This window comes from Mytilus edulis, chromosome 9 (assembly GCF_963676685.1).
Source record: "Mytilus edulis chromosome 9, xbMytEdul2.2, whole genome shotgun sequence".
Taxonomy (NCBI): Eukaryota; Metazoa; Mollusca; class Bivalvia; order Mytilida; family Mytilidae; genus Mytilus; species Mytilus edulis.
The window spans coordinates 31,790,380-31,816,376 of record NC_092352.1 but is presented as its reverse complement, the minus strand read 5'-3'; the positions used below and the strand labels follow the sequence as shown (position 1 = coordinate 31,816,376).

Sequence of the window (25,997 nt, the reverse complement as noted above, 5' to 3'; positions counted from 1 at the left end):
AGAATTAAAATATCGATAGTGCTATTGAAATGACATAGAGAAAATATAGATTTAATACAATAGTATTGACAGAGTGGTGTTTTGATGGTGGTTCTTATTGGCTGTTTAATTGATCAAGTATTTCATGTTGAAAAACCAGGATTGATTTTACCTAGCAGAAACCACATTTACATTGGAATGACCAGACATGAAAAATAAATTAGGAATTTACTTATTAATATTTGTAAGTATTTATTTCTCATCAATGATAAAATTCTCCTATGCCATAAATGAAAACGCTTTACTGTTATAAAGTTTCACTGTACATTATTTTTCGTTTTAATGTTAAGAATTTAAAAAAAAACTTGAAATATATCCGTTAAATGAAAAGTTTGTGTTTTTGTCAAATATTTTCAAGTTTCAAAGTAATATGTCTAAAACGAAAATGAAATTCATTAACATACAAAAAAATGTGTTTTTTTTTCAAATGATTATCATACTTATTTCCACAAATTCAGTAATATACATGCAACAAACTCCGCCACATTCTGTATGTATGTCCCTGTCCCAAGTCAGGAGTCTGTAATTCAGTGGTTGTCGTTTGTTTATGTGTTACATATTTGTTTTTCGTTCATTTTTTGTACATTAATTAGGTCGTTGGTTTTCTCGTTTGAATTGTTTTACAATGTCTTTCGGTGCCTTTTGTGGCTGACTTTGCGGTATGGGCTTTTCTCGTTGTTGAAGGCCGTACGGTGACCTGTGGTTGTTGATTGCTGTGTCATTTTGGTTTCTTGTGGAGAGTTGTCTCATTGGCAATCGTACCACATTTTCTTTTTTATAAATGCAACTAATATACCGACATATTTTTCATTGTTGAAGAGGACCTTTAGACCCATTGTCAGGGTGCCTCTGATGGGGTTATTTTGGGGACTTCAGTACTTAACATTAAATCTAAATCTCGACTCTAATAGTATAACAGTACTATTTGTTTTCAGAGGGTTGATGCTGAGAGCTAACTTCCTAATTATGGGTTTTAATTCACCATGCCGGTATTGGTTTGATTTTAATTTTCCAGTGGTTTGTTCTTGGTCGACTCTAAATGTCTAAATGTGCTCGACATATATAGATTAGACTGTTGGTTTCCCGTTTGAATTGTTTTACACTAGTATTTTTGGGCCCTTTATAGCTTGCTGTTCGGTGTGAGCCAAGGCTCCGTGTTGAAGGCCTTACCTTGACCTATAATGGTTTACTTTTATAAATTGCTTCTTGGATGGAGAGTTGTCTCATTGGCGCTAATACCACATCTTCCTATATCTATCGAATTTGATTTAACTTTTTTCTCAAGAGTTGAAATAATTTGTCACAAATTAACATTATTTTACACGCACAAGTGATTTTATAAGCATGCAATTTCTATTCTAGGTTGTTACGACAGAGACTGCGCTCAGTGGTAAGTAGAAAATAGGATGATACTGATAAATGTTGTCTTTTTTTTAACATTACTTGTTTATAACCGGTGTTAAAGGTACCGATTTTGATTAAAAAATGAAACTAAATTTTGACAGTTGTACGAGGAAGAAACGGGTGGTCAAGACACCTGAATGAAGCCATAAGTATTATCACAAATGTACTACAATTTATATCTTTCAATTAAGTTGTTTTGGTAAGATTATGAACTTGAATCTTTGGTCAGTATTATTGAACATTGAACACCCATATAGAGAAAACAAATATTCTTTTTTTAAAAACTGAGCAATTCGACATTTCATAATAATAAGGGGTGTGCACGATTTCACTGTTAGTCCATAAAAATGAAAGTTAACCTTATTGTTTTAACATCCATTGTTGGAGGTTCTGATTACAAACCAAAACGTTTTCGTGAACTAGTATTGAAATATTGTCAAACCATAATTAGATTTCTTAAATAGGTGCGAAAGATACCAGCGAGACATTCAAACTAATATGTCCAAAATAAAGTTACAACGCCATAGCCAAAAAGAATACTTGATTTGAGAAATATAAATAAAATTGAGAAAGGAAATGGTGAATATGTCAAAGCGACAACCACCCGACCATAGAGCAAACAACAGCCGAAGGCAACCAATGGGTCTTCAATGTAGCGAGAATTCCCGCACCCGTAGGTGTCCTTCAGCTGGCCCCTAAAATATGCATAATAGTACAGTGATAATGGACGTCATACTAAACTCCGAATTATACACAAGAAACTAAAATTTAAAATCATACAAGACTAACAAAGGCCAGAGGCTCCTGACTTGGGACAGGCGCAAAATTGCGGCGGGGTTAAACATGTTTATGAGATCTCAACCCTCCCCCTATACCTCTAGCCAATGTAGAAAAGTAAAAGAATAACAATACGCACATTAAAATTCAGTTCAAGAGAAGTCCGAGTCTGATATCAAAAGATGTAACAAAAGAAAATAAATAAAATGACAATAATACATAAATAACAACAGACTACTAGCAGTTAACTGACATGCCAGCTCCAGACCTCAATTAAACTGATTGAAAGATTATGTCTTCATCATATGAATATCAGGTACAATCCCTCCCGTTAGGGGTTTAGTATCATACTATCATAAAATATATGAGAAGAACATAACCCGTGTCATGCCAACAACTGTTTTTTTAGAAATAAATGTGTTTAGTTCCGATGCAAAGACCCTATCAGTGAATCAATGTTAAAGCCAAAATATGCAATCTTTAATGACCTGACAACAGTATCGTAACTATATCCCCTTTTAATAAGTCTATTTAAAGGTTTTGTTAGTTTCTGAGGAGAATACTGACATTTTTGTGCTTTATAAAGAATATTTCCATAAAATTTTGGATGTGAAATACCTGAACGTATAAGATGTCTGCATGTTGAGTTATATTTACGAATTATTTCCTTATACCGGTGATAAAATTTAGTAAATGTTTTGACCAGTTTGTGATATCGAAAACCCTGGTGTAATAATTTTTCAGTAATACATAAATTTCTCTCGCTAAAATCTAATACATTGTTACATACACGAGCGAATCGTACAAGTTGAGATATATAAACACCATAAGATGGTGACAAGGGAACGTCACCATCTAAAAATGGATAATTAACAATAGGAAATGAAAAATCATCTCTTTTATCATAAATTTTTGTATTAAGCTTCCCGTTTATGATATAGATATCAAGATCGAGGAAAGGGCAGTGGTCATTGTTATCATTAGCTTTATTTAAAGTAAGTTCTACAGGATAAATTTCTTTAGTATACATACTGAAGTCGTCATTATTTAGAGCCAATATATCATCCAAATATCTAAAAGTATTGTTAAATTTTTGTATCAAATGTTGTTTTGATGGGTCTTTGCTAATTTTAGTCATAAATTGTAACTCATAACAATACAAAAACAGGTCCGCAATAAGTGGTGCACAGTTAGTCCCCATTGGAATTCCAATAACTTGACGATATACGGAATCTCCAAAGCGAACAAAAATGTTATCAAGTAAAAATTCAAGTGCATAAATAGTATCAAAGCATGTCCAATTGACATAGTTCTTTTGTTTATTGCTACTAAAAAATGATCTAAAAGAGTTTGAACATATGTACTCGCATTCCGACTTTTTAAATGCCCAGTTAATTAGGGATGTGAATTTTTTCTTAATAAGAATATGAGGCAAAGTGGTATATAGGGTAGAAAAATCAAAACTTTGAACAGATTCAAAATCACCAATATATGCATGCAATTTATCAAGTACTTCCAACGAGTTTTTGACACTCCAAAAGTAATTAATTCCACTATTTTCAAAGGCCTTATTTGAACAATTTATTATCAGGTTTTTTATTGTACCAAGTGTACTAGTAAGTAAAACAGACAATTTAGTAGTTGAACAATGGCTGGAAGATGAAATAAATCTATATTTGTAAGGTTTTTTGTGCAGCTTCGGAAGCCAGTACATACTTGGGACTTTCATTGTGTTTGGTTCTGCTTGTAAAGAAGTAGCTAAAAGTTTATGTTTGTTACAGATGTCGTTTTCTGAAAATGAAGTCAGTTGGAATGTTGGTGAATTCGTGATTTCCTTTTGCAGAACCTCTATATAAAATTTACGTCAAACAATAATGATATTATTCGCAGCTTTATCAGCCGGGACAAAAACAAATTCCTTGGCTAGTTCTGTTAGTTTATTTTTGATACGCGAAATAGGGTTTTTATAGTTTTTGTTGAGGGTAAAATGTTCTTTAAAATGTTGTATTCGAATATCAACTATCTTCATTACTGAATTAAAAAAAGAGTCCAAAGATTTTTTGTCAGCTTTTACCCGTTTTACCCATTTCAAACAGTAGGCGCGGAGTGAGTCGTTGATGATATTACGACACTCATTCCAGTTAATAGTTGACGGGGGACGATATTTAGGTCCTTTACTGAGGAATGATTTTAACTCTCGGTCGCGAACGATGTTAAGGTCTCCTGTTATAACATGGGAAATTGGTCCATAGGTGTATTCTGAATTACTGCAATTACACGACATAGGTGTATTTTCAGTGATATTTACATCTTTACACATAAGTTTGATTGTTACAATAATTTAATCCGATTTCTACGATTTTATAGTGTTTACTCTCTTTTAAAAAGTTGTCGGTTTGATTCAAAGGATAAGACAATACAGCATCTAGATTATAAAATCTAATTTGTCTTCTATTAATACTGATATTTCATTTTATTTTATAGTGGTTGCTTTAGAGGTATTCTAATTTTTCATTTGAATATTTCAGTTTTAGCAGGCATAGGATGTTATAAAGAGAACAAAAGACGCCGATATTTTAGTAGGAACCCGGGGGATTTTGACCCGGGTGCACTAACGCCTACTGTATGTGCAGCAAAATGTGGCAGTTTTAAATTCTCATATGCAGCAATAGCTGAAGGTATGCAATAAAAGAGAGAGACACCTACTTAATATTTATTCATTTATTTTACATTTGAGCTGAGGACCAATTCGTTAGATAATTTGTATATTTAATTGAAATTAAAGTTATCAAATTATACAGCACAATTTATAATTTAATTTGCCAAATCTGCATATGATTATACCACCATGATTTTGCTTTCTTATTTACCTATGGCTTTTTTTAGGAAGATTTTGTTTTTGTGGAGATGCTCTGCCAGACAATTCATTGATAGATAGTTCCAAATGTACCGACAAATGTTCTGGTGACGTATTACAAGACTGCGGGAGTAAAGACTATGTCAGCGTCTTCACTGCAGCGCCTCCTATATTAGGTCTTACATTGGCATCGGATGCAGGCAGTAATGTTGTCCAAATTGGCAATGAAGTCACCTTCTCAGCAAGCATATCATCAGGTGGAGCCAATTTGGCCTTCAAGATGGATTATGATGATGGCGCGGGTAAAACCGACCAAAATGCTACCAACCTGTGGAAAAGAACCTATAATACACCTGGTCATTATAGAGTGTCAGTTTACGGTAATGACCAGATGGAATCATTAATGGTATGTAACAAAGTGTTCATTTTAAACAATATTTGTAATTTTCACTGTATACGAAATTTCGGCGGCATGAAATTTATTAAGTGTTGTTTTCGTTTAAATTGTTTTGATTCAATCAGTTCAAAGTCAGATCATGTGTCCTAGCTTTGCTTACAGTCTGAATTTAATTTAATGGATTTGACTGCCATTAAGTATGTGACTATTTGTTCTAGAAATGTTCCAGTTTCATCTTTTGCATTAAATATGCTTAAACCGAAATAAGGTTAAAATGGCAAAACATCAGACGAAATGGCAGACAAAAAAATTCTCATCAATGTATAGTTTCAATAGTTTCCAATGCAAGACTCAAAACAGGAGTGTTCATTGTTAACGGACGTACAGTGAACGGTAGTTGTTAATTTCTGTGTCATTGTCTCTTGGGAAGAGTGGTCTAATTGGCAATCATACCACATCTTTTTTGTAAGAAATCTGTATAAATTAAGTTTGATTATGAAATATCATAAAAATATATTTGACATCTTTTTTTTTATTATTACATTTTAGGAGAAGGAGGCGACAACATCAGTTATGATAGATTCTCCCGTAAAAACCTATACACTGACCTGTCCTGCCTACATGGCAACTCACGAGGAAGATTTCTGTACTGTCAGTGTATTGGAAGGGTCTAATTTGGAACTTCAGTACTCTGTAGATTCTGTGCTGAAATCTACATTCTCCATAGCAGGTAAATAAACTAATTATAACAATAAATAAATGAAAAACGGAAACTTAAAAATAATACATTTAAGGTTTATTTTTTAAAAATTTAATAGTTATAATTCCATACATCATGTTTGATTCATTGATGTTAGAAGACCTGTTTTTCAACAGTTTGCATGTTATACGTCCATTATACCATATTACAAAACATTGTATTTAATTTGCGTATTATTAGTTGCAGTTCTGTAGACAATAGTTGTTTACATGTACGACCATATATTGAAATGCAAAAAGAAACCATGAGTTTAGACAAAACATTCGATTTATGATGAAATTAAAAAGAGATACCAGAAAAAAAATTCAAACTTTAGAGCGTCGACATCATTACCATTTAACAGTATTAAAGTAGTCGAACGATTGGTCTAGTCTAGTTGAAAATACTGTTTTGAGTTTGAGTTTTTAGGGAAGATGATAATTTTCTTTATTTTTTGATATAAAATAACAAGATGTGGTATAATTGCAAATGAGACAACTCTCCACTAGAGACCATGCAAATGAATAGAAATTTCAACTAAAGGTCACCGTACGGCCTTCAGCAGTGAGCAAAACCCATATCGCATATATTAAAGCATTTAAAGGCTCCGAATTGACAAATGTTAAACAATTCCATGCCAAGAAACCCTCTCTAAAAATTCCAGTGGACTTCCTACGGCATACATTAGTAGTCAAAGATTTGATTTCCTTCAACAAATTAATGTATGACCTTCATGTACGTGTCGTTTAGAACACGGTAATGTACAAAATATTCCATATTAATCATCCATGTAATTAGCTCCATGGGCTGTTCGCAGAATTTCAACGGAGGCAATTTCTTGGCATCAAATGGGGAAAATAGCGACCAAATTTATATAAAAAACAATGAACTAAATACAAATATGATGTACATCAACAAACGACAAACATTGAATTACCGATTCACAGACCCTATTTAGGTCAGACACATACATAAAGTGGAGAGGTTATACATGTTAGCGGGCGCCCAATGCTCCATTAACCTCGGAAAGCAGTGTTACAGTACACCATATGAAAAAAACCTATAAAAATCAGTTGATAAGGGCTTAACTTATCAGACCACAAAAACACAGACGCGACGTGATAGGTTATTTATACACCCCAATAACAAAAAAACATCAAACCCATTAAGAACAGATATGATATAACTCGCAGTTACTGACAACTAGTCAGTCAAAGCCAATAACAACTGGTAAAAAATATAATGTATTTGAGACTAAAGTATCAATCAGCACACATCAAACATCCAATGTATGCAGAGTAAAGACGTCATTAGTCAGAGATTAACATGACCCTGTACAAGCCTGTAAATCAATTGCATACATTTGATTTCTAGGATTTTCCTTCTTTTAACTTCTTAAAACTTCGTAAATGAAAACCCCCCTGGCTTTCACTTATTAAAATTATTTCGGTTAATCCCACTATATATCAATAAAATGATAGGTAACACTTTATATTTTTATGCAGATCCTCCTATATATATAACTGGGCCTGCCATTCCAACAAAAGGAGGGACAACAGTAGTACCGGGGGAAACAGGAACGGGATCCTTTATTGTAATGCCAGCTTCGGAATTCATGTATAAGAGTGTTGTCATCGGATTTGAAATGTATGCTGAGGCCATTGGTAATATCGACATTTTGGTAAGAAATAAACGATTCTTTGTTTACAGATTTTTTCTTATTGATTTATCTGCCAAATACGAGTTTAAATTATACCACACTATGCTTACGCTAGAAGTTTTTTTTATATAACTTTTGGTTTTGTCACCATGATTTGAAATGACAAAGGCTTTCTAGGCGTCTGGTCACTATCTAGTGAACATATAACATTTTAATTTGTGAATGGGAAGTAAGATAACAAAAATACTTGACTCCGAGGAAAATTAAAAACGGAAAGTCCCCAATCAAATGAAGGACATCACCTACAAAAAAATAAATAAACAAAAACTTGACTCGAAGAACCATACTAAGCTTAAATTCGAAATTACTTCTTGCTTTTATTAAAACTAGTCGATTCATTTATTCATTTCATTTTTTTTTATTTAGACATTAATAAGGGACTGTTCGTAAAGATTTTTATTTAGACATTAATAAGGGACTGTTCGTACAGATTTTTATTTAGACATTAATAAGGGACTGTTCGTACAGATTTTTATTTAGACATTAATAAGGGACTGTTCGTACAGATTTTTATTTAGACATTAATAAGGGACTGTTCGTACAGATTTTTCCTTTGGGTTTGTTATTTTTGTTATTTTACTTTTTTCAAGAACACATTCAGACTTACCTAAAATTTCACTTGAGATATGGAAACAGGAGTTGAGAAATATTCGCTACACAAAAACAAAGACAGCTAGAGGTTAAATAGGTTTTTGACAATGGATAATGTCTATTCAATTTGTAAAGATTCAAATCGCCCTGGTAATAAAATCTTGAACATCTTTAGCATGTACTATGTTGTTACTTTTTCAGAAATACAACCAAATATTTGTTAGAATCTTTAATTTATAATTTCAGTATAAATAAAGGATATCTACAAAATCTTCGTTAAAGTTGATAAATTCCATTAATGCATTTTTTTCTAGATAATGTCACCAGCATGTAATACCCCGTCTTATTGTTTTGACAAGAATGATTGCTCCAGTGGCTGTAGTGGTATACATGAAAGATCCTGTATATCTAAAGAGTTTTGTCCATCAAGTATGTCCTGCTGGACATCAGGTTCTAGCACATGCGATACAACACCTGTACGACACGACGGTACTCAGAGAACAAATCTAAATATTGTAAGAACTGTAACACACAATATCTTAGCAACTGGCTACAACTATGTTCCGATAGACGCCACAGCCGATTACATTCAAGTCGAGAATGGCTATATTCTAGGATATAAACCTACTACAGGCAGACTGAATGCAGTGTCTGCAAATGCCATTGAAACGGACATCAAATCTACAGACGTCACAAACGCCGGAAGTGCCGGTCCACTTTCCTCACCACTGAAGAGACATCTACTAAGAGCCATAACTTCTGGTGGAAGCGATGCATACATCCCAGTTATATTCACCACCTCAGGTATCAAGGATATAAGTATAACAGTGAGTAACAAACGAATATCTGGATCAGAAAGTAACACCACACAGATTAATGTTATGGAGGGAGTTGATATGGCTATTATCAATATTCCACAATATATCGAGAAAGGACTAGCAACAACATTCCAGTTATTACCACATACAGGTAAAGCATTAACTAAATATACATATTTACATGATATGAATAAAGTCGTTTAGTTATTTGATTTGACTTTTGGGGTTTTAACGCCACTTTTAAGCACCGCGTTTAGGCTTGTGGCACCGTTAAAGTCCACAATTCCTCTAAAGTCGACTGGCTATAATTTTTTAAATTTAGGATATTTCGTGGCGGCCAGTTTTTATTGTTGGAGGAAGCCGGAGTGCCCGGAGAAAACCACCGACCTTCGATAGGAAAACTGACGATCCTAGTCAATTAAGATTGGAGTCGATTGCACCCGCACGTGCGGGGTTCGAACTCACAACCTCAGTGTTGACTGGCTAGTGATTACAGTAGTAACTACTTAGACCACACGGCCACCTTTGCCCCTTGTTTAGTAATTGATTATGTCTTGCTTTTAAGGGGGAAAAAAAACACGTTTCTATTTTCAGTCATGCTGTTGGTTAACTCCGTCTGTCCCACTAATTAAAAAAAACCCCATGTAATTTAACTGTAAAGTAAGGAACTTACCTTAACAACTTAGATAAATACATTAAGGTTCCTGGATGAAGCAGGATCTTCTAACTCTTCAAGAGCACATGAGATCATCACTGTATACTGCTGTTTGTCTTTTGACCGTTTTTCGATTTATGCCATGCTTTGTCAGTTTTCATCGACTTATAATTACTTTGAATACCCCCTTGATATATTCCGACTCTCTCTCTCTCTCTCCCTTTTTTTTTTTTAGACATATACTGTTATTTTAGCATAACGATATAACTTGTCAATATCACTAATTGTTGCTGATATTTTACAAGTTTACAATATTTTTTTCTAAATTTTTTGAAAATCTAAGGATTTTCCTATCCCAGGGATATATTACCTTAGTCGTATTTGCCACAATTTTTTGAATTTTGGGTCCTCAATACTCTTCAACTTTGTACTAGTTTGGCTTTATAACTATTTTGATCTGAGCATCACTAATGAGTCTTATACCTGTAGACGAAACGCGCGTCTGACGTATTAAATTATAATCCTGGTACCTTTGATAACTATTTACAGGAACAAACGTCACGTACTGGTGGGATTTCGGCGATGGTATCACAGCTTTGAATACAACAGATGCAACATACGATTACACGTACACCACAGTTGGTGAAATGAATGTGTCGATAACAGCCTTTAATCAAATGAGTAGCAAGAGTAACATGACCATCGTACAAGTCCAAGAGAAAATTAGAAATCTTGCACTTGTTAATAGTATAGCAGTTGTAGGTGAAACTACATCTATACCCACATCAATGACAACAGGTTCAAACTACACATGTACATGGAAAAGAGACGGAGTTGTCATAGCAACAACTGACGATATATCAAGTCCTCCAGACGGAACCTTTGATTATACATTTACTGAGGAAGGTACCTATGAAATATCTGTTGTTTGCTCCAATCAGATAAATTCGATGTCCGCTGTTGCCACATTTACCACACAGTTCAAAATAACTAACCTTCAACTCGTAAAAACAGGAGCTCTAAAAGATTCCACATTTACCATCGACTGGACATGGACAGCCGGATCAATCCCCCAGTTTATTTTAGAGTACGATTCACAGGTTCGAACCTTTACTAAAGATCCATACTTTAATAAAGCATCATCCGAATCTTTAAGTGCAGGAAGTTCAATCACAAAGTACCCACTAAACTTAACAGCATTTAACCTGGTTAGTAATGAGCAGATTGTAATAGATTTTGGAATTGAAGAGGAACTAACTGGGCCATCTATCACTATTGGTGGTGTTTCCATAGACCCTGTCACAGGTTATGGTACTATTAGTAAGAATGATCAGGTGTCATTTACCGTCGATGCTACCGGTGGCACGAATGTTGTTATTGAATGGAAATACAACGACGGTACACCTGATGATTCGTTTACTATACCTATATGGACTGCAACACCAGCACAAACTAAAAATCACCAATTTTCTTCCCTTGGATGGTTTAACGTGGAAGTCAAAATTTACAATCTTTACAACTCGCATTCCCAAACTTTCAGATTATTGGCAATCGCGCCTATTCAGAACCTTGTAATGAATATATCTCCTGATCCAGTTTTATTTTTACCACCGGCGACAGTTACATTTACATTTAGTAAGAGTGTTCCTACTGATCCGGATCCAAATGAGGCATCGGTGTCTTTTAACTATGGAGATGGGAAAAGTGAAACCGTTCCATTTGACGTCAATCAACAGTACACACACGAATTTAGAGAAACCAGTCCATCTGGAACATATACAATAACAACTAATATATCCAACGTAATCAGCCATCTGATACTGAATGGAAATGTAAAAGTAGTGGAGAAGATAGAGGATGTTGAGATAGTACCTGATCCGGAATATGCAGCTGTTGGAGACCCTGTGAATGTCAAGGTTACAATGAGGAGAGGTGATACTGGAGCAGATTTAACGCTAGATTGGGATCTAGGCGATGGTACTGCTGTTACATCTGGCAATAGGATAGGTATGTATACAGCTATTATACGAAAAAAGAAGCTTTTCACTCACAGTGTATGAGCGGATAAACATTTAACTATAATTTGAAGGAAAAAATGAATTGAAATAAGAAAAAAAAATAATGTCAAATTAGGTTAAATACAAGACATTACATTATATTCTTACATCAACAAATGCATTCAACTAAAATAAGTGTTTTTAAAGTTTGAAAACATCATTTTGGTAAAATGATGTTTGTTATTAGAGTATTTTTTCTCTCTCAAATAGATAGGAAAATATATTCCCTGAATTATTAGATATTGTAATTTCTCTCAGTAAACATGCTATGTTAAATGTGATTATCTATTCTATCAACTGATTGTACTAATATTCGTTGTCTGACATTGAAATATACCATCAGACAAAGTTAAATATGAATGTAATTAATACGTCGATATGCTGTTTTCCTTTACTTTGCAGTATTCCGCTTATGATTGGTTATTGTTATTTCAAACTTAACTGGTCGGAGTTGAAAATGTATTTGTGGAATAAAGTAAAGAAAACTTTACCTCAAAATTTGATAAATTGTCATACAGATGCATATTCCATTTTTTGTTATATTGTATCTACTTCAAGGTATAATTATGCAGAGAACATTTAGTTCAAGTTGAAGCCTTTAAAGCTTATATACAAACGATTAAAGTAGCATATAAAGATCTATAAATAGTTATTAACATAATCTGTTTTAAATCAGACTGAGAGGCCAAACAATTCATTCAACTTATAATACTGTTATCCTTATTAAAAACGTTAATTGTTCCTGCAAATTGTTATTATATAGTTTTTCATATCAATTTCCGGAAAGTCTACATTGTATCAATAATTTAATTTCAGGAGTTAGTCCTTCCGGCTCAGACACTAAAGTTGCAACGTATCCAACAGAAGGAACACGTACAATTAAAATAACAGCTAAAAGTACAATGGAAACAATTGTGACAACCAAAGACATAATATGCCAATTGAAAATCACAGAGGACCCGGTTGTTACTTCAAATCATCCTCAAAATTTTAATCTAGGTATATATTACTAAATATTTCTAATTATAGATGCGAATGACGTCCCACAGAATGGCTATAGCTGATTAATTAACTGTAGGGCGATATCGTTACTACATCCTCACAGACTTACGTTTCTGGTTGGAGTGATTTAATTGGGCAAAAATGTAGGCCAATTGTTGTTAAGATAGGCCAAGAGCATGTGGCATACGATTGTTAGCATTTACATTTATCTTTGGTTAATAAAAGTTAAAAGAAAAGCCTAATAAGTAGAATGTTATACCTTTATCAGGTTGTAGTAGTGTTGATTTATCCTTTTCGTCTTGGTAGATTTCGTTAGTACAAGTGAATAATGAATCTAAGTTTTCAATGAAGTAAATACTTTTTATAAGCTTGTATGCTCACTTTTGTAACACCACGAAATCAAAATATTTCTTTTTTCTTAATGCACGGAAATTGGTTCACACGAAAATAAATGAATTAACTTAACAACAGGTACAAAGAATAAGAAGTTCTTACATAGATTACAATAGATATTAAAAGTTTACTGGCAATGTTTCTTAGTAGGTGGCAGAATTGACTTTACGTTCCTATACAGTGGAACCCCAGCACCAACAGCTGCGACGGTACTTGTCAACTATGGAGACGGTACAGAAGAATACCAAGACCCAACATGGTTAACCACTAAGAAGGGATCTACTCAATTATTTGACCATACCTATACCACTGATGGAAATTACGTTACTACTGTCACACTCTCTAACCTGGTATCTACAAAAATATTACAGATATCTGTAAGTATATATTTAAATTACATATTTTTTTATGGTGTAGTATTTTTTGCGTCAATATCATCCTGATCAGTGACTCCATATCACGGCTTCGTGAGGACAGTTGAGTAGAACGCATCGGTAAAATCACATTTATGAAAAACTTTGTTTTACTGCAAAACACAGGGATATAGACTTTCTTATAACAGAACATCCTTTAGTTTACCCGAATCTTCAGTCGTGTACCAGTATGGAATTCCCGTCTTTCCATTCTTTAATTTGTTGTAAGCTTTTTCTTATGCAAAGAACATACGTTAGAAATTCGGTAAACGCACGGCTTCATTTAGACTGGGAAAACAGTATTGAAAAAGTATACAAACGTAGGAGAAAGAGAATTAATCGATTCTATATGAAAATATTTTCAAATAATTTCTCCAAATAATACAATAACTCATGTCTTTTTGTTCTCTGATCTGTCGACAGATTTTCCTTATGCAAAGAATCTGTTTTTAGAAATTTGACATTCGCACAGGGCAATTGAAAATGGAAAACAATTATTGAAAAAAGTAAGCAAACGTGGAAGGAAAGTTGTATAAATCAATTCTGAAAGAAATAATATTATTACTCCAAATATTAAGCACATGGTATGACAAAATTCGGTAAACAGATGGGAATGCATTACCAATATAAAATAAACACATGTACATCGCTCTATTATCTCACTTATTATAAACAAGCTCCGTGACTTCATTATTAAAACATGAAAGCCATTAAGAAGCCAAAGTTTTCCATCACAAATCGCAGAATGCAATATTGATATTGATTCGTGGTAAATGAAAAGTACGTACAACTTAGGACTTAGTTTAGTATATTTGCATGCATTAAATCAATAGTTTTCTTATCATTATAATCACTAAAACCTCGTTTCATAGAACGTTAATATGACATCTAAGTAAATTTAAATGCACCATTTGTCTCCCATTGAAATAATTGTTCCAAAACAAGATCTTATTTTCTAATTTTCCATTTTTTTTTGGCTGCTTAAACGTGGGTTTCATTAGTAAAAAAAATATTGCATAGCATGTACAATAACTTTAGAATTCCTTATCTTATCCTACAGAGTGGTGTTTACTTGAAATTTGTGGGTCTAGCTGTTGTACCTAAGTTCATAAAATTTATACCAATCAACGGTCCCGATGTAGACGGATTTGGATCAAGTAAAGACATTTTCCAGTTGGATAGACCAGTCCGTTTCCATATGTCTAAGACCGAAGGTATGTTTGACTGACACAGTTCTACATGATATAATTTAGATAATGTGTTTAAATTTCTGCAAATGAAATATACCATGGAACAAATGCATTATTGTTCACTTATTGAAATATTTTGCAAGTTGATCTTTTTGTGAAATATCCCCAACTATTATGAAGGATGTCGGGAATGAATTGGTACACTTTTTGTCATTTTGTTGTAATGAAATCCTGTATTTCAGGTACCTTTGTCTACTACAGTATTAGTGCATCGAATGGAGCAGTTGTTATAATGTGCAACAAAACAACGGAAGATGTGTTCGAAATAAAGTTTAATGAGGTAATAAATAGTATTCTAGTTTTGCGATAATCCTGAGTTTCTGCAAAAGGATCTTTATTTGATGTACAATATTTAAACATTGTTTATAAAATTACGTTTGACAACGACTGGTTGAATTGGTTGTCGAATTGTAGAAAATTCGATTAATTTTTCCTTTTCAATTTAAGATATAGTTGTTAAAAAGAAATCCATATACATACAAGCAAGTATATTTGTACAATTGATTAACAGTTTCATATAACGGTCAAACAGAGGGTAAATTAACCAGCCGAAACTGAAAATTCGTCAATCATCCCAAAATCCTCCACAAAAAAGGCCGTTAAAAACTATAAGTAACCATGAAGCCTTTAGAAATGAGAAAAACTTACAGCTCTTCTTAAAAAAACCCATGCAAAACAAAACTTTGATACACTTGCTTGCTATGCTTGCTTGGATGTTTGCAAACAATAGGTTGGCGGAGTTTCAATATACACTGGAATTTGATTGGACATGAATTGAAGTTAATGTTTATTGCCCAATCAAACTCCAGTATTTAGTAAACAAACTACCGACCTGTTGTTTACAAACCTCCATACAAACAAAGCAAGCAAGTTGATCAATGGTTTGCTTTGCCTGCTTTTATAGAATACCTCTCACTGTATAGTAAGCTGTCAAATGTTCTTGACGTAATTTATGATGATATATTTAGTTAAGAAATATTTACCAAAAATATTTACTACATGGTATTTGAAACTGTTTATTAAAATTGAAAGAATGACTACTGATACATTTAAGCGAATGAACCTAATATACACACCGTAAGATGGGATTCAAGGAAATCACCCGTCCGTCTGTTCGTTATTACTGCATTGACAATAGCGCCATTTCCAACAACAATAAATACCAGACTCCAAAGAAAATTCCAATCGGAAAGTCCCTTCGAATAATTCAAACGAGCGGAAAACGACTTTCAATTTCCTGACTTTATACAGGCTTTTTGTATGTAGTAAATGGTGGCTTTATTAGTGAGAAGATATGGTTTGAGTGCTTGGTTTTATGGCTAGCTAAACCCCTCACTTATGAGAGTCGCATAAAATTTCATTATATTGACAACAATGTGTGAACAAAACAAACAGACAAAATTGGTAACATATCAGATAATTTTTTTTGGGGGAAAAGCAGTAACAAAAAAGTATCATCCTTGCTCTTTATGTTTACTTATCACTGAATATTTATTTTCTTTGAACCTTCTAAACTTATGATATCGCTCTGGTCGTTTCTAACGAAGCTTTATCTGACAGTGATTCGAGCACACAATCTTACGGTATAATTCATTGTGACGTATCAAACATACCTTTTCTCGCCGTGAATAAACGTTATATTATTTATTGACAATCTTTCAGACCGGCACTTACACAGTAGTTATCACTGCGCATAATCCAATTGATTCTAAATCGGTTACTACAACAATCGAAGTAATGAAAGCCGTCCTTGATGTAAGCGTAGCAGACAACGGACAGACAACATCTGAAAATGAAGCTAAACTCTTTGATATTTCTTTTGTTGAACCTGGAACAAAAACTTGCGTCCATATTGATTATGGAGACGGCATTGCTGAAATGTTTGGTGACTCTGCTACTTGTACTAGTAGCTCATATGCAGGGTCAGCAACATATATATCGACCTTTTCTGGTAGTAGTTTTCAGGCTACTCATACATACACTAGTAAGAACACATACGACGTGAGAGTACATGCCTTCAATGCGCATTCAACATCAGATTATTCAGTATTTCATGTTGTATCTTCGATTGACTGTTCACAACCACAAATAGATATAAAAAATAAATATGTCAAGTTTTGGGAACCCGAGGAAATTGAAAAAAGTTCCAGGATACGTGTGATTGGAGTAACCAAAATTGACTGCGGGAGTCTTTTACAAAACGTTAAGCAGTGGTCAGTAGAATCCGTAGATGAGCAGTATGGTACAACAATGTCGTCTATCGATTTGGGTAGTATCGATTCTAGATTGAAGGCAGAATTAGATCTTCCAAGTCTTTTCCTTAACACAGGCCTATATAAAATATCATATACCATGGAAATGGAAGCAGACTTGTTTGCAAATAACGAAACATTCAAGTCGACTGCCGTTACGTACTTAAAAGTAAAATCATCGACACTGGTTGTAAAAATATTTTCTGGTGGAATGACAAAAATACAAAGAGGCATCAATACAATGGTAACAATTGATCCGTACAGTAATTCTTATGATCCCGACGTACCAAAAGGTTCTTCACAGGTAAAATTATATAATAATCATTAAAACAACTTAAATTTTTAATACTTCATTTTTCATTTGTTAAATAATATTTTTCAGTTTCCCTAAAGAATCTAGGGACTCTTGTTTTCATTATCATGTTTACAATGAAAAGAATAAAAACCCAGCTTGATTTCTTTTTGAATATAAACATCTTGAATCATCCCTTGAAACGTCATCAATTGAAGCGAGTGCATTACTTTTCTGGCATCATAACTAGGGGTATTAAAACAAGATAGTTTTGTTTTTGCAAAAATAGTTATGTCAGCTTTTTTATTTATAAAACTTCCAATGTTTAAGGAAGAACTGGTTTGGTTCAAAGTCAAATTGTTCAAATGACAATGAGAATTCGATATATCGGAATGAAAACAAGTTAAACTCAGTGATGTCTGGAAAATAATGAGCAGTGTTTATCTTCTTCAAAATGGATTTTCAGTGTTTTTATTCTCTTAAAATAATTATCAATGATACTTATTCAAATCTAATAGTTTATATATAAACAGAGAAATTGTTACGGATTTTGAAACGATAACCTTTTTCATGTGCATCATGATATCCTTAAATCTCAATAATTAATCTCATATTTGTGTCGGTTGTCCAACGATTGCAATAATAAATGCACAAAAAATTACAGTAACCATATTTTCAATTTTACATTTCTTCAGACCTTTACTAACTTTACTTGGTACTGCCGAGAGGTTGGTGAATCATGGCCTGTTCCTATGACTGTCTCCTCGCCATATAGTACTGCAGACCTACCCAGTGTCGCCATTGATAACGGAGGTTGCTTTAAACAAGGTCCTGGTCAGATTGATACAAATGTAGGAAGCTTAACATTCGACACAGGCAACATGAAGATTAATAAGACGTACGAGTTCAAAGTGGTTGCTTACAAAAATGATCATGATCCCGCAGAGGCATCGGCATTTGTTACCATAGTTGATGGAATACCTCCTGAAATTGAAATTAAGTAAGATATCAATTTCAGATATAACAAACTTACTTGTATACAACGACAAAAGTAAAATCACAAAATACCGAACTCTGAGGAAACTCAAAACGGAAATTCCCTTAATAAATAGCAAAATCAAAAACCCAAACACATTAAACGTATGGATAAAAATTGTCATAGTCCGGACTTGGTGGATTGAAATAATGGAAAAACTACGACTTCAATGTTTGTAAGTTCGAGAGAATTATCGCGTTTGTTATTGAAAATTGATGTATTTTTAATCTGACACTTAATTTAGCACGCTAGCTTTGAAATTCTGTAAAATATCTTTACATTGTAGGTATCTTCACTTTAAAATGATCTTTAGAAATATGATAGAGCTAGAAACGCGTAGAAAACCAAATATGAAAGATACTTTATTTTCAAGTTGGCAGAAATTATGATTTGATTACTGTTTTTGGACCAATTTGGACATGAGTTATGTTGTACATTTTTAGATTATGTTTGTTTAAAGGTCAAAACTCAATCTGAGAACGCAAATTTCATTTTTTTCATTTTAAAACAAATTCTATTGACTTATTATAATAATCAATCTTTTGCCCAATTGTAACCACACAATTTTATCCTAGTAATTAGTTGACAACTGAGTTACAACTGTCACAGCAGCTGTAATGGTTTAATATCTTAAGATTCCAGACATTTTGTCTGATCTGCGAAAAATAATTCCATTCTTTCTCCTATTGCAACGTTTCAATTGAGTATATTTTCATGTTGGGTGTCCCAGGAAAGTTAAGACGTTAACTACAGACGTCCCTTCTTTTTTTTCTTTTTTTTTAACTAAATCACATGTCAATGTTTGGTGGCAAAGGTCAGTCTTCTATATTTGCGCACTAAAGAACATCCATGTTAATTAAATGACCAGTTCTGCATAGATACCAGTTGCGACCTGTATAGTGGTGTTCATAAAATATGTTTTTAGTATACTAAGCATAGAATTAATGACATCCCACGTCTGAGTAAGGCAATCAACTTTCATGCTATATTATGCTGGCCCTGTAGGCATTAGATACCAAATCAATGTTTTATATTCCTTTTTGTATATTTGGAATATTTTTGTGTACATTAGTAATGATTTAGTTCGTATTAAAAACAATGTATTTCCTAAATATTTGCATATGCTGTGTGTATGAAAAATATCACTGAGCATTGAATTATTTTTCTGAATTATTCATAGATGTTCGAATGAGGAATTGTGTGTACCGACAGTTGATGGATTAAGGATTGCACCGTCGACACGTCTGGGGTTACTAGGGCATTGTTCAACTGGATGTGACTCAAATACAAAGTACGAATGGAAGATATATACAGCGGACCATCAGTGGATATGGAAAGAAGTGCTTGAATTACCTACCCATTCAGATGGTAAACTTTTTTGTAAACAAATTATAATAATATGGATGGTTAAATTTTTAATTCTATTTTTTCTTTATTACATATCTCTTTTAACATTATAGGAATTTAACATATAAAGATAATCAATGTTTAAATGTTTTCTTCATGTTCTACTTTAACGAAAAATAATGTTACGTAATCTTTTGCACTTTTAACAAAATATTGTATTTCTATATTTTTACTGCTGCATGCGCGCGCATTTGTACGCCACTGAACGCATTACAATTCCAGGAGTCAATGGTGAGCATTACGGATGGCTTTTACAACTACTAAGCAATTGCTTTAATAACACGCATTTAGATAACTTTTAGCCTACCTAGCTTCCGCAATAACCTTAAATATTGTCGAAACTGGCGAAAGCGCTTCAGCAATATATATATAACCCTTGACTCTTTAGTTTTTGTACCTTTCTGTCTTAATTGTCTTTATATCTATATATGTATATATCTTTGTATTTCGCTTGATAGCAATTTGTTTTACTTATCTGGTTGATTATAATTTGAAGACGTTTTAGCTGCATAACGATTTTTGTTGCTGGCTGTATGTAGTTAAATCCGTTATTAAAAATAATACTGTGTTATAAAGTATTCATTGCTTAAATATTTAATTTTTCACAATAACGTCAGTGTTACTTTAATTTTGTGATAAATTAGAAGGTTTTTCTATTATGAATTGCTGGATTGAAAAAGAAAACATAGTTTGGAAGAAGCAATACTATCGCAAAAAATATAAACAAACTATCGCAGGCAAATTTAACATTGGATTCATTTTGTTATCATTTGTATGTCCCTTTTGGTCGAATAGCTCTTAGTTTAATTCAGTACCTTTAAAAGTTTTGACTTTAAGTGTCCCTTGAGTGGGTAAGTCTAGACAAGCGCTTTGAAAGCATAACATTTTGAAGTGTTGTTTTCGACTTTTACGCTGCTGCAAGTTGCGCTGTTTGCAACCATATATTTTTTGCCAAAATCTTTGAAGTGTGTTACCAATGTTGTCTTTTTTCCTAACCTTTTACATTATGATCACCAAACAACCTTAGACAGAAATCCATCGAACATAAATTTTATATAACCAATAAAGTAATGTGCAAAATTTGAAACATTTTTCGTCAAAAAGGATGCAATTATGATAAGGTGATCGTTTCACCTTTTTGATTTTTAAACTTTAGACTTGAATGAATCTATTTACCAATATCCTTCATATTCGTATGTATAAAATCAGTTTTAATATTTTTGATTTATGTCTAACATATGAATTGATATGGGTATAAGTCAATGACCAAGCAACTAGCACAAACAATTTCAAAACTAGATAAGGGTCTTTAAATACCTAGAACCGTTATTAAAAAAATAAATCAGAAACGATACAAGATTTTGCTTGCAACACAAACTTCCTTTAATAATATAGATATTCAGATATATCTGAAACAACTACTGACTAGTTATTGACTTTGGACAGGCCCAAGTGTTTTTGAAGTAAATTGAAGTAAAATATGCACAAGTTGCCATAAAAAACTTCATTGTGAGAACTTGTCCTTAACATTTAGGAATGAGCAACAAAAGAAAGGCTTTTTTATTTATCATTTGAGCATTTGATTATTTGGCCAATTTGCTGAATGTTTAATAAAACGTAGTGATATTATAGATAAGGTGAGTAATCAGTTATCCCTGCTTTTATATTTATGTTATTTGCTTTTTTGTCGTCTATCGGCATATTGTTTATGTTGTCGCACAATTTATCTTTAATAGATACAATTTTGATATGCTTTAGTTGAAGAAACAATATCATTGCTTTATAACATGCTTAATTTTTTTTTTTATCTTTTCGGCAAAGAAGATGTCTCATATCAACTAATGTAATCTTTAAAACAGGAACATGTATTTATAACTGAAATGTATTATTAACATTGAATCACAGTTATACGCGTTTATGAGTCGTGTATATTTTGAATAATTTCGCAATGAAGACATTTTTAAAGTATTTTTGTTGCATAAAAGCAATTTTAAGCATTCAAAAATATAAGCTCGATATGATCAACAGTTAAAAGTTAATTCAGATAAGATTAATATGCCTCAAAGATTAAATCGTTCATTTTTCTTGTATCAATACCCCTTTTAAGGTAGCACAATACAAAGATTTTATAACTTCAACTCCCAAGTTTTAAAATGCTGTAACTTTCTTAATAATGCTTGAAAATTTATAAAAGTGGTAGTTTTGGATAGCTAACAGATTACTCTTTCAAATAAATGCAATGTTAGTATTATGCAACAATTATATAACCAATTATAATGTTAACTGTGTCTAAAATATTTTTCACCAAATTTCCACTTTCAAATGAAATTAGCTTCTGCATAGGTATCCCTAGAGGGTTGATTTTATTATATGTTGTTCCTATGGCCATCATCTGCAAAAGGGTGTCTCAGATTTCAGATAGAATGTATAGAACAAATTTTACACCTAATTGAACATGATCTTCTTTTATGTGGCTAGGATGTTTACACTAATTAGAGATTTATGAGAGAATGGAACACCATAGAGACAATCTGAGACACCCTTTTGAAGCCCATGATGTGTTGATTAAGATTCCGTTAAAATTTTCTGTATAGTTAAAGAGATGGTAGAGCTAAATTCATTCAAGTGAACTTACCCAGGTTTTGCCACTAATTACATAATAATTGATTACATAATGATTGCATAAAAAAAATATTGCATTCATTTAAAAGATTAATCTTTTATCTATCTATATATACCTCTTTTATTATTTTCTATGCATTAATAAGAAAGTTACAGCATTTCAAAGGTTAGTGATTGGAAGTAAAAAAATCTTTGTATTGTGCTACCTTAATGCCGATATAATATTTTAAGCATGCATAAATTTAAATATATTTTGCATTGATGGCAAAACCAAACACATTATTAGAAAGAAGCATTTCACCAATGATTTAAAAATGAACTGAAATATAATTATGTACTCTTTATGATTACTTCTTTTCCTGACCGAAGTAATTTATCAATCAGTTTTGTAAAATGACAGAATAGAACCGGGACTGATATAACATAAAATACATTCAAATTATTTTTGCCCTTCCATCATTACATGCATCCATTATAAGTGAATCCATTTTTGTGATGTGGCAATTTCCAATTGTAGCAAGTCAGCTCTCAATTTATTTACCAAAATTCAAAGTAACAAATTAAATTCATGTCCATATACCAGATCTGACATTTGACAATATTTACATGAATATAGATAAAGAAAAAATGGAAAGCAAATGAAAATAAGGCTTATTCAAGAGTTTTGAATGTTTATGCTTATATAAAATTTTCAGGACAGCAGTTCTAAATAATTTTCAAATAAAAAAAACCAACAAAACAAAAAAACCAATACAAACGAAATATAGTACTTATTATTATTATGATATTTAAAATGGAAACGGGGAATGTGTCAAAGAGACAACAAACTGACCAAAGAGCAGAAAAGACCACCATTGGGACTTCAATATGTCTTTTTAATTGGATTCTGCCTTGGATTTCAGTTTCACAGTATAGCTTCATTAATGATATGCACTATTGATAAAAGATACAAGTTTGAAATCACGGAAACTAAAAATATATTATTACGAAAAATGATATGATCTTGACTAATATGAGGTTTTGGCTAACCATCAATGAAAAAACCCGTAAAAATAAATCGAAACCTTGAGGTTAACATAGGTCTACAAAAACCAGGCTTCTCACGTAATCACGTACAGAGTCTTCATGGATATGAAAATGAACTTATCAGAAACCATCATAGGTCTGCCATTAACTTCATATTTATGAAATGGCATCATATATTTCGACAAAAAGCCACCGACGCTACGACACAGACACACGAAAACTCGCGATGAGTTGACTAACAGGTACAAAAATAATTGTTAGCAATACAAAATTATAGGAGAAGCATTTCACTGTATAATGCCAGTATAATGGAACAGAAAACACTAGTATTGGGAAGGCAATAACAAACGATACTGTATCATAGAAATCGCGCAGTTGCAGAGAGCAAGGGCTAAAGCACTTATTCTGCCGCGTGAGACATCAAATAATGTCGTCCTACAATAAAGTATAAGTGGATGTTTTTCACAGTAACTCTCAGATGGTCACATAAAAGATAGACAATGCAAAAAAGAAATTGTACAAAATGTTAAATGAAGTATTATAATAGAATACACATTTTAATATTACTTTAAACTAAAAAATGAGCAAATGGTTTTATTCCAATAAACATATTCCGGTATGACCAACAACAACATTATAATAAAAACCTTTTTCATGAAGTTTTATGATTTTACAAGAAAGATTCTACAGACAATGATATTAGAGTCACCGTCAAATCTGGATGCTAAATGCAATTTTTTGTATTCATTTTTATGATATATGTTTATATATGATAATGAAATATAATAAGTTAACTTCGGTTTTAGGCATCAACTCTATGAATATTGCAATACGAAAGGAACTATTCAGTTTGAATCCAGACGTCACCCAATATCAAGTGTCAATATCTGCTACCACTAGTGCTGGAGATAGTGGAACAGCATTTACCAACTTGATACTCAACAAACCACCTAGTGGCGGAACATGTTCGATAACTCCAAAAGTAGGCACTGTTTTACAGACTCAGAAATTTGACATAACGTGCAGCGGATGGACAGACGAAGATGGTATTGCAGAATATCAGATGTATTGTAAGTTTTTAAAAAAAAAAACAAAAACAAAAATAATGTATATTTAAAAGACATTCGTTACATGCAGTTGGAATAAGGAATCTACAATTTCATGGTAAATATGTCCATATATAAACATCTTCCAATTTTAAAACGTTATGATCTAAATATTGTTTATGTAGTTAGATTTAGAATTTTTTTACTAAATAAATAAATTAAAACATCTGTATTTTGCACTTTTTACTGTACATTACCCATTTTACCGATAAAGTCCATGTTGAGGACTAATTGTTGATTTTGTTTCAGGTAAATTTAAGGAGGATCAAGTTTTAAAACAGATATATTTTGGAAGTGATAATTTCTACCATGGAGATATGCCATTAGGACCGGAATATGACGACTATAAAATGTTATGCTATGTTAGGATAAAGGACAAAACTGGATCCTTTATGACATTTGATCTAGGGGAAGTTCAGGTACTACGAGTGGTTTATTTATGTCTTTAATTGTTTAGATGGGGGGTCAAACATACTTACCCCTTCACTTCTTTTTCTAATCACAACTAAGAGGCATTATGTTGTTTTCGGTTTGTGCGGCCGTTCGTTAGTCTTTCCCAATCCGCTTCAGGTTAAAGTTTTTGGTCAATGAAGTTTTTGATATGTAGACGAAACCTGCGCTTGACATACTAAAGTATAAGCTTGGTATCTTTGAACAGTTTAATAAAAGCTTAAAACCAAACAGCCTTAATATAAATCGTCTTAAAACAATTTTTCCTGAAGGAATCTTAACTACCTTTAAGAAGTACATAATTTAGAATTAGACATCAAAATAAAACATCATCCAATTAACCATGCAAGTACCGATGTAGGTGGCAGGTACCACAGGGATTGATAATCCACTTAAATGAAGGCAAAAGTAAAAACATAAAACTATGGTAGCTATGTGATTCCGAAATCTTGGTGCTATTACTTATTTGGAAATCTAAAGATAAAATCAAAATCAATACATGGCCATAAAAAACAATCAAAACCCTGTTAGTTCAAGGTTACCCAAGGGTAAAGCAACCTACGTTTGATAACAGAAATATTATGTGTAGGTTACATGTTCAAAGAAACTATGGTTTGTTTAAAATGTACAGTTTAACGGATAACACTATCTTATGATTTTGATGTCATTATCTAAAAGAATGTATTTTTTTAAT

The 25,997-nt window shown here is 32.6% G+C and overlaps 1 protein-coding gene across 3 annotated transcripts in view; it reads left to right on the top strand.

Moving 5' to 3' along the window:
- Window positions 1–25,997, top strand: part of LOC139488113 (polycystin family receptor for egg jelly-like) — a 51,698-nt gene continuing 25,701 nt past the window's right edge. For 2 of the 3 annotated variants that reach the window (XM_071273506.1, XM_071273504.1), the window contains exons 1-17: window positions 1–223; window positions 1,402–1,429; window positions 4,749–4,898; window positions 5,107–5,483; window positions 6,024–6,204; window positions 7,719–7,894; window positions 8,839–9,493; window positions 10,547–12,004; window positions 12,871–13,053; window positions 13,597–13,826; window positions 14,923–15,076; window positions 15,295–15,392; window positions 16,775–17,668; window positions 18,352–18,656; window positions 19,873–20,060; window positions 24,554–24,817; window positions 25,103–25,272. In XM_071273506.1, the coding sequence (XP_071129607.1) occupies window positions 188–223; window positions 1,402–1,429; window positions 4,749–4,898; window positions 5,107–5,483; window positions 6,024–6,204; window positions 7,719–7,894; window positions 8,839–9,493; window positions 10,547–12,004; window positions 12,871–13,053; window positions 13,597–13,826; window positions 14,923–15,076; window positions 15,295–15,392; window positions 16,775–17,668; window positions 18,352–18,656; window positions 19,873–20,060; window positions 24,554–24,817; window positions 25,103–25,272 (5,547 nt within the window). In that variant the 5' untranslated portion in view covers window positions 1–187. The remainder of the gene's footprint in view (window positions 224–1,401; window positions 1,430–4,748; window positions 4,899–5,106; window positions 5,484–6,023; window positions 6,205–7,718; window positions 7,895–8,838; window positions 9,494–10,546; window positions 12,005–12,870; window positions 13,054–13,596; window positions 13,827–14,922; window positions 15,077–15,294; window positions 15,393–16,774; window positions 17,669–18,351; window positions 18,657–19,872; window positions 20,061–24,553; window positions 24,818–25,102; window positions 25,273–25,997) is intronic. The other variant, XM_071273505.1, reaches the window with a different exon arrangement.